The sequence below is a fragment of the Homarus americanus genome, unplaced genomic scaffold (genome assembly GCF_018991925.1).
Source record: "Homarus americanus isolate GMGI-L3 unplaced genomic scaffold, GMGI_Hamer_2.0 scaffold15794, whole genome shotgun sequence".
NCBI classification, from domain to species: Eukaryota; Metazoa; Arthropoda; class Malacostraca; order Decapoda; family Nephropidae; genus Homarus; species Homarus americanus.
Window position 1 is genome coordinate 931,658 of NW_024748849.1, and position 9,474 is coordinate 941,131.

Consider the following 9,474-nt stretch of genomic DNA (forward strand, 5'->3'; position numbering starts at 1 on the left):
CCTCTCTACCAATCTTCCACTCCTCTCTACTAATCTTCCACTCCTCTCTACCAATCTTCCACTCCTCTCTACCAATCTTCCACTCCTCTCTACCAATCTTCCACTCCTCTCTACCAATCTTCCACTCCTTTTGCCTCTTCGACTAATATTTCAATAATGTTGCCCTTCCTCCTAATCTTTCACCCTTTTCTACTAATCGTTCACACTTTCTACCAATCTTTCACATCATTCTAGTCAACAGTACATAAACCATTGAATCAACTTACACAATGCTGAACAGAAGCAGTATGTTCCCTCGCTGATGCCCGCATACTGGTACCCACTTTGTAGGCACGACTGGGAGCACTTTGCCACGATGTCAGTGTCAAACGTGGGACCAAGTGCCATATAATAGAACGCTGGCACCGCAGGAGTGGCCGTTACGCAGTCGATGAACGTTGCAACTGGGGCTGAGTCGAGATGTACAGTAGAGAGTCAGATTATTATATTTTTGTCAAAGATTTTGCTTTAATGATATTTTGTATAATTTATGTGGTGTTGTGTAGTGCGGTGTGGTGTTGTGTAGTGCTGTGTGATGTGGTGTGGTGTTGTGTGGTGTGGTGTGGTGTGATGTTGTGTAGTGCTGTGTGGTGTGGTGTTGTGTGGTGTGGTGTGGTGTTGTGTGGTGTGGTGTGGTGTTGTGTGGTCTTTTGGTGATGCGTAAAATATTGTGGTGTGGTGTGGTGTTGTGTAGTGCTGTGTGGTGTGGTGTTGTGTGGTGTGATGTTGTGTAGTGCTGTGTGGTGTGGTGTTGTGTGGTGTGGTGTGGTGTTGTGTGGTCTTTTGGTGATGCGTAAAATATTGTGGTGTGGTGTGGTGTGGTAACCATGCTACAAGTGGTGGCGTGGGGTGTGCATGTCGCTATTCTCCACAAGTTAAAAGTAATTGAAGTAAGAACAAATTTTAATCTCGTTATTGTAAGTTCCACACACATGCCTTTGGGTCGACGTTGTGTAGGTAGCGTGTACAGGTGACAGTGTTGTGTAGGTAGCGTGTACAGGTGACAGTGTTGGCAACTTTTAAGCATGAATAATATATTTTGATGCATCATGCAACATAAAATTGATCAAGTTTGAATAATGTGAATGTGTTCAACTATGATTTTGTGCAACTGAACTATGACTGTATAAGTGTGAACTATGACTGTACAACTGTTAACTATGACTGTATAAGCGTGAACTATGACTGTATAAGTGTGAACTATGACTGTATAAGTGTGAACTATGACTGTACAACTGTTAACTATGACTGTACAACTGTTAACGATGACTGTACAACTGTTAACGATGACTGTATAACTGTTAACTATGACTGTACAACTGTTAACTATGACTGTATAAGCGTGAACTATGACTGTATAAGTGTGAACTATGACTGTACAACTGTTAACTATGACTGTACAACTGTTAACGATGACTGTACAACTGTTAACGATGACTGTATAACTGTTAACTATGACTGTACAACTGTTAACTATGGCTATAACTGTTAACTATGACTGTACAACTATCTTCTAAGAGTCCTATTCAATATGAAACTGTCAGCTGTAGACTCACGCGCCCAGACAACCTGCAGCACCGCCGTCAGGAGTGTCAGCACTGTCAGCACCTGTACAGAACAAGACACATTTGTTAAAAAAAAAAAAATTATTATTATTATTGTTTTTCTTATTATTATTTTTATCATTATCAGGGTCGACTCTACTGACCCCATAATCTACATTTCACTTACTTTAACTTCTACTTAGACATGTGACCTCCTTCTGTGTGTAGGTGGTAGAGGTAGCCAGCTGTGTGTAGGTGGTAGAGGTAGCCAGCTGTGTGTAGGTGGTAGAGGTAGCCAGCTGTGTGTAGGTGGTAGAGGTAGCCAGCTGTGTGTAGGTGGTAGAGGTAGCCAGCTGTGTGTAGGTGGTAGAGGTAGCCAGCTGTGTGTAGGTGGTAGAGGTAGCCAGCTGTGTGTAGGTGGTAGAGGTAGCCAGCTGTGTGTAGGTGGTAGAGGTAGCCAGCTGTGTGTAGGTGGTAGAGGTAGCCAGCTGTGTGTAGGTGGTAGAGGTAGCCAGCTGTGTGTAGGTGGTAGAGGTAGCCAGCTGTGTGTAGGTGGTGAGGCAGCCAGCTGTGTGTAGGTGGTAGAGGTAGTCCAGCTGTGTGGGTGGTAGGTGTGTGTGTGTGTAGGGTGGTGAGGTGGCCAGCTGTGTGTGTAGGTGGTAGAGGTAATAGCTGTGTGTGGGTGGTAGGGTAGCCAGCTGTGTGTAGCCAGCTGTGTGTGGGTGGTAGCCAGCCAGCTGTGTGTGGGTGGTGAGGTAGCCAGCTGTGTAGGTGGTAGAGGTAGCCAGCTGTGTGTAGGTGGTAGAGGTAGCCAGGCTGTGTAGGTGGTGAGGTAGCCAGCTGTGTGTAGGTGGTAGAGGTAGCAGCTGTGTGTGGGTGGTAGAGGTAGCCAGCTGTGTGTGTGGTAGAGGTAGCCAGCTGTGTGTAGGTGGTAGAGGTAGCTGGTGTAGGTGGTAGAGGTAGCCAGCTGTGTGTAGGTGGTAGAGGTAGCCAGCTGTCACGTTTTCGACTGCATTAACTTTCAAAAGCAAAACTCTCGCTATCTGAATAATTAATACTGAGCACTGACTGTGTGTGTGTGTGTGTGTGTGTGTATGTCGCATTAGTCACAACATAGTTTAAAGCTCCGTCATCCAGAGTAATAAAGGAAATGGGACACTGACGCCATTAAGTCTATGATATATTTAATGACGTACAATGAATTATATTAGTGGTCAGATATCAGGATGGGAGGGGGGGTATATTATAAGGTGGGGGAAGTGGATTAAGTGATTAATATATCGATTATATCCAGGTGTATACAAACGCAGAAAGCACACACACACACACACCTTTATCTGGGTTAAGACCAGCCCCTCTCCAAATACGGTTAAAATTATCACACTCATCATGACAGGGGTTCATTATGGCAGGGGTTCATTATGACAGGGGTTCATTAGTACCTTCGCTCTCTCACTCTCTCTCTCTATCAGTCCATTATACAGATATCATCACCACTGACAGCCGCTAAATGAACGTAAGGTTAGGTTAAAGTTACGTTAGGTTACGTTAAACCTAACCTAACCTAACCTAACCTAACCTAACCTAACCTAACCAAACTTTAACCTGAAAATGTAATCTTTTTCTCTTCAATATAGTTACATGACCATTGCGTTTCACAGACTATCTTTTGCTTCTCCAGGTGTGGGAATTAATCAGAAGCAAAACAGACAAGTTATTATCTTTTAAAATATAAAAATATAAATACCTTAGATCAAATAATAAGGAAGTGTAGTGACTTTTAGAGTGTTTGTCCACCAACTTTGCGACAAACTGACCCTATAGGCTTCAGTTGCAAGGTTCGAGTTAAAAGACAATACTATTATTCAGTTCTTTGATAGTGATTGTCTTCTGAGTGGTCCGTGTATGACAGTAACCGCCTCTCACGCCATCTTATGACTTATTCAGGCGTCGCTTTACCTACCTTGGCATCAATTAATCTGCAACACCACTGGCGGCACCTGAGACAAATTTATAGCCCAGGTCCCTCTTGTGTACATTGCTGACCAACTACTGCGCCCACCCCCCTCTCTCTCTCTCTCTCTCTCTCTCTTTCTTTACACTCGCGTTGTCTCTCCTCCCCCCCTCTCTCTCTCTCTCTCTTTCTTTACACTAGCGTTGTCTCTCCTCCCCCCCTTCTCTCTTGTACACGACCACTAACAACTGCTTCAATTATTAGTCTATAAAATATAACCCCAATATAGCCACGATTTTTAAATGTCACCTTTGCTACCTGATTCTGTTTACACCTGTAACTAATTAACCGATAAATTGATACACAGGGGCTAAGGGAGGTGTACTACCCCTACTTGTACACCCTATTGCACACTTACTGAACCTACACAAGTATATCGTGGGTGTAGTTAAGGGTGTGTGAGGAAGGTGCACAGTACTTAGCATTACATTTAATAGTTATTGAGTTAATGAGGTGTATTGTTATAACGAGCTGCCGTAACCCAACCAAACTTAACCTAACCGGACCAAGTATATAAAATATTGGAACACCTATTATTTAGTGAGACAAACCAAGACATAAAACACAACACAACACAACAGGACAAGACCACACAACACAACAACAATACAGAAGACAACACAACACAGGACAATAAAACACAACACAACAGGACAAGACCACACAACACAACAGGACAAGACCACACAACACAACAGGACAAGACCACACAACACAACACAACACAATACCACACACACACAATATGAAGACAGACACAACACAGGACAAGACCACACAACACAACAGGACAAGACCACACAACACAACAGGACAAGACCACACAACACAACAGGACAAGACCACACAACACGACAGGACAAGACCACACAACACAACAGGACAAGACCACACAACACAACAGGACAAGACCACACAACACAACACAACACAATACCACACACACACACACACACACCATCGCGACACTAACCCTCAGTAAACACCACTATGAATGACCGCGATATATATCCGTCGTACTCCATACAACAATGTGTAAGTGTACTGTGTAGGTGTGTACTGTGTAGGTGTACGTGTACAGTGCATGTGTAATGTGGTGTGTATCTGTGTGTACTGTGTATGTGTGTGTACTGTGTATGTATGTGTGTACTGTGTATGTGTATACGTACAGTGTGTGTGTATACGTACAGTGTGTATACGTACTGTGTACGTGTATGCGTACTATGTATGTATGTGTGTACTGCATATGTATATGCGTACTGTGTATGTACACTGTATATGCTTGACCATTGTGTATGTGTGATGCTGTAACTGTATGAGGCCAAAAGTGTCTAGGGAATATTGTCAGATGGTGTACACACTGAGGAAGGGGAGCCCTGTTTATAGTGAGTGTGTGTAGGGCAGCCTGTGGTGTGATGGTCGGCATGTCCGCCTCGCAAGCGAGTGATCCCCGGGCAGGGTAAAACTATGGGCAAGTTTCTTTACGCCATTTTCCTCTGTCTACCCAGCAGTAATTGGGGACCTGGATGTTAATCGATTTTCAGATCGTGTTCCGGGGTAATGGTTAGCCAGTGCAGTTGGCGAGTTGTCCGGTCTTCTCGGACTATTCCTTGACATTGGGTCATGCAGCTCGTTAACTCAGGGTGTGGTTGTTGTGTTGGCGACAGCTTCTACACCTTAAAAAAATTTACGCCTAGGTGGCCCTTGGGCCGGTCATCCTCGTTACACGAGGGGCAACCGTTATCATTAGTATTATTATGTGTGTTTGTGTGTAATTAAAACCCTGAACTAAATATTTAAGAACACCGAAGCGATTACACACCACTCAACTTTTGAACATATTTATTAAGACACACACACATGTGCACACAAATATGTGCACACACACACACACACACACACACACACACACACACACACACACCAGTCCACAGCAAAAACTCTCAAATCAATAATAGAGTTAAGACCGAGACTCACAACAAGAAAGGAGTTTGATTATATCATGATTTCTTACATGAAATAACAACAACAGGAGCCGGAAACACAAGATATATTGAGGCTGGTGTGTTTTGTGTTGCTTATACAGTAGGTTGTGAATCCGATGAAGCAATTTAAAAGTAGGTGTGTGTTGTGTTGTGTTGTGGTGCTAACAGGTGAGTTACCAAGACAGTCGGTAAGTGTGTGTGTGTGATGGTGCTTCGCTGGTGACCACGACAACACCACAACAATGCTCCTTTACCCAACACTTACCAATACATCCATGAGAAAATTCTTTTACACTGCCCCTGTCACTACACCCATGACAACACCACAACACAGCACAGTCCTCAAGGCATACCCCCCCCCCCACCCCTATCCAGGTACTGGCATGGATGACGAAGGCAGGGTACTACGTTATAGCCCTTGGTCTTGTAAGCTTATTGTTTTCTCTTGACTGGCGCTAAGTGACGGTATCTAGTTAGTGAGTGTCAGAGTAATTCTAACACCACATTGGACGTTGTTTTAAGTACACTAACTAGATTCGTTTTTATCCAAGCAACTGATTGGCTGGCGGAATGAGGGGGCGTTGGGCATGAGCTTTTCAATATTTAATTAACTTTTTTAACATTCTCCAACTGCAATGATATCTGAAACCGGGGAAGTAAACATTAATAGGTGAGACTCACTGATGACGCTAAATTATCAGCGGCGTTTGTTATTATTTCACCACCCTGGGCAGATTCACCTGGTGTGACTCGACCAATCACGAGCGACCTTTGATCTGGCTCTGTCGCAAGCTTGGAGATACGAGAGTACTATAGATACGTTCACTTAGCACCAGTTAGGAGACAAAATTAACACACACACACACACACACACACACATACACACACACTTCAAACAAACACAGACAGACACACAAACAAATACAGACACACACGCACAGATCATGAAGTTAATACGGAAAACAAGTGAAAGGTTCATATAATAGATAATGACGTGAACCAAACAAACTAGGGTCAAGACATTACCTACTTGGAGGCGTAGTTAGTATACATAGTTAGGATACGTAGTTATTATAGACAGGAGGCGTAGTTCTTACACATACTTAAGAGTAAGAGACGCAGTTATTATACACGGTTGAAGACGTTGTTATTATACACGGTTGAAGACGTAGTTATTATACACTGTTGAAGACGTAGTTATTATACACGGTTGAAGACGTAGTTATTATACACGGTTGAAGACGTAGTTATTATACACGGTTGAAGACGTAGTTATTATACACGGTTGAAGACGTAGTTATTATACACGGTTGAAGACGTAGTTATTATACACGGTTGAAGACGTAGTTATTATACACGGTTGAGGACGTAGTTATTATACACGGTTAAAGACGGAGTTATTATACACGGTTGAAGACGTTGTTATTATACACAGAATGATTAAGATGCAAAGAGACAATTGGCTGAAAGATTATCCAAGTTGTATTGACTAAACCTGACAGTACGGGAAAGTACCAGTTACTTAGTATGACCGAAGGAGAACGTACAAGTTAGTTAGTCTGACTGAAGGAAAAAGTACAAGTTACTTACACTAACTGAAGGAGAAAGTACAAGTTACTTACACTGACTGAAGGAGAAAGTACAAGTTACTTACACTGACTGATGGAGAAAGTACAAGTTACTTACACTGACTGAAGGAAAAAGTACAAGTTACTTACACTGACTGAAGGAGAAAGTACAAGTTACTTACACTGACTGAAGGAGAAAGTACAAGTTACTTACACTGACTGATGGAAAAAGTACAAGTTACTTACACTGACTGAAGGAGAAAGTACAAGTTACTTACACTGACTGATGGAGAAAGTACAAGTTACTTACACTGACTGAAGGAAAAAGTACAAGTTACTTACACTGACTGAAGGAGAAAGTACAAGTTACTTACACTGACTGAAGGAAAAAGTACAAGTTACTTACACTGACTGAAGGAGAAAGTACAAGTTACTTACACTGACTGAAGGAGAAAGTACAAGTTACTTACATTGACTGAAGGAGAAAGTACAAGTTACTTACACTGACTGAAGGAGAAAGTACCAGTTACTTAGTCTGACTCAAGGAGAAAGTACCAACTACTTACTCTGAAAGGAGTAGACAGTACCAGTTACTTTCTTACAATAGAAGAAACAGGTCCTTACTTTGATGTTCATGGTTATGTGTGGGGTGTGAGGAAGTATCAATGGAAAGTAGCCATGTGGGTGGAGAAGCGTCAGTGACGAGGGGTGAGAGTCACTGGCACGATTCGGTCGCCAGCAGTGTCCACGCCCCGGCGTCCACAGGCGATCTGATCACCCGCGGGACCATTAGTCTAACCACCTTCCTTCCTCCACCCCCCCCCTCCCTCCACCACCACTACCACCTCCCCTCCACTGTGCAGCAAACATAACTCAACACGGCCAGGATTTAGTTCGTGTGACGTCATAGGCCTGATTAGTGTGGGAGGGGACCTGCGCACTGGCCGACCAGGTGTTTTTAGACCATGGGTTAGCCCCCGTGTTCGAGGATGGCCGGCCACCTAGGCGTGAATTTGTTTACAGTGTAGAAATTGTCGCCAACACAACAACCACACCCTGAGTTAACCACCCGCAGATAGATTTATATCCAGGTAGACAGAGGTGAATGGGGTGAAGAAACTTGCCCATAGTTTTATTCTACTCGGGACTCAGACCCTAGGACCACTGGCTTGTGAGGCGAGTGTGCTGATCATACACACACACACACACACACCTACAACCTGATGTGGTCCTCTATACGTTAAGGTCACTTCTGAAAAATAAATGTTACCTCAGTTACATTCGCTATGGTCAACTTGGTCCACTATCCTATACACCAAACCGCTTAACCTAACCTAACCAAACCAAACCTAACCCCCCCCCCCACAGACATATTTACACACTTTGTAATAACAGTAACGATAATGGCCTTGAATCATCATCATCGTACACACACGTTCTAGGCGTAAACATTAAGGCCATGAACTGGTCTATCAGTATAAACAATTGCCCAGTGCGGTATAGCGGCCCCATTACAACGGGCTTTTGTTCATGTCAAGAATATTAATGTGAGCTATTAGTAGTAAGGTGTTTCTTTGCCCCACCTCAGCTAACACGGTGCTACCACAGCTAAAGTAACAACACGGTGCTACCACAGCTAAAGTAACAACACGGTGCTACCACAGCTAAAGTAACAACACGGTGCTACCACAGCTAAAGTAACAACACGGTGCTACCACAGCTAAAGTAACAACACGGTGCTACCACAACTAAAGTAACATCACGGTGCTACCACAGCTAAAGTAACAACATGGTGCTACCACAGCTAAACAAACAAAGTTAACGTAACAAAGTTAATTTCACTAAAGTTAACAGTTTTATGGAGCTGATGAGCGTTGGTACAGAAGACCATCAAGAGGTAAGCATCATAGTGTAGTGTATTATACAGCTGTAGCCTTCACTGTATCGTCTGATTTATAGTGTATTTATTACAGTGGCCGGGGCAGGGGGGGTGGTGGTGAAACGGTGAGGGATGGGTTAAGGGGTGGGTTAGGGGGTAGGTTAGGGGGTGGGCTGAAGAGTGGGCTGAAGGGTGGGTTGAAGGGTGGGTTGAAGAGTGGATTGAAGGGGTGAGTGAGTATTACACTTGCACTTAAATCTCCCGGCGGTAAATGTGCTCCTGAATATATAATCAATATGGCTGTGTTCCAGGAGATATTTATCACCAAGGTGTGTGTGTGTGTGTGTGTGTGGAAGGGGGTTGTAGAACGAGCTGGTTAGGTTAGGTTAAGGTATTCTACAGGTTAGGTTAGGTTAGGTTAAGTTTGGTTCAGTAACTGCTGTAA

At 43.5% G+C, this 9,474-nt stretch overlaps 1 protein-coding gene across 1 annotated transcript in view; it reads right to left on the bottom strand.

The window, feature by feature from the left end:
* The window catches only part of LOC121853082, a 47,490-nt gene extending 39,588 nt beyond the window's left edge, over positions 1 to 7,902 (bottom strand). Inside the window, exons 1-3 of the mRNA XM_042347011.1 lie at positions 7,775 to 7,902; positions 1,596 to 1,647; positions 267 to 449 (exon numbers count right to left, since the gene is read on the bottom strand). Of these exons, the coding sequence (XP_042202945.1) occupies positions 267 to 449; positions 1,596 to 1,647; positions 7,775 to 7,786 (247 nt within the window). The 5' untranslated portion in view covers positions 7,787 to 7,902. The remainder of the gene's footprint in view (positions 1 to 266; positions 450 to 1,595; positions 1,648 to 7,774) is intronic.
* Positions 7,903 to 9,474: the final 1,572 nt, after the last annotated feature.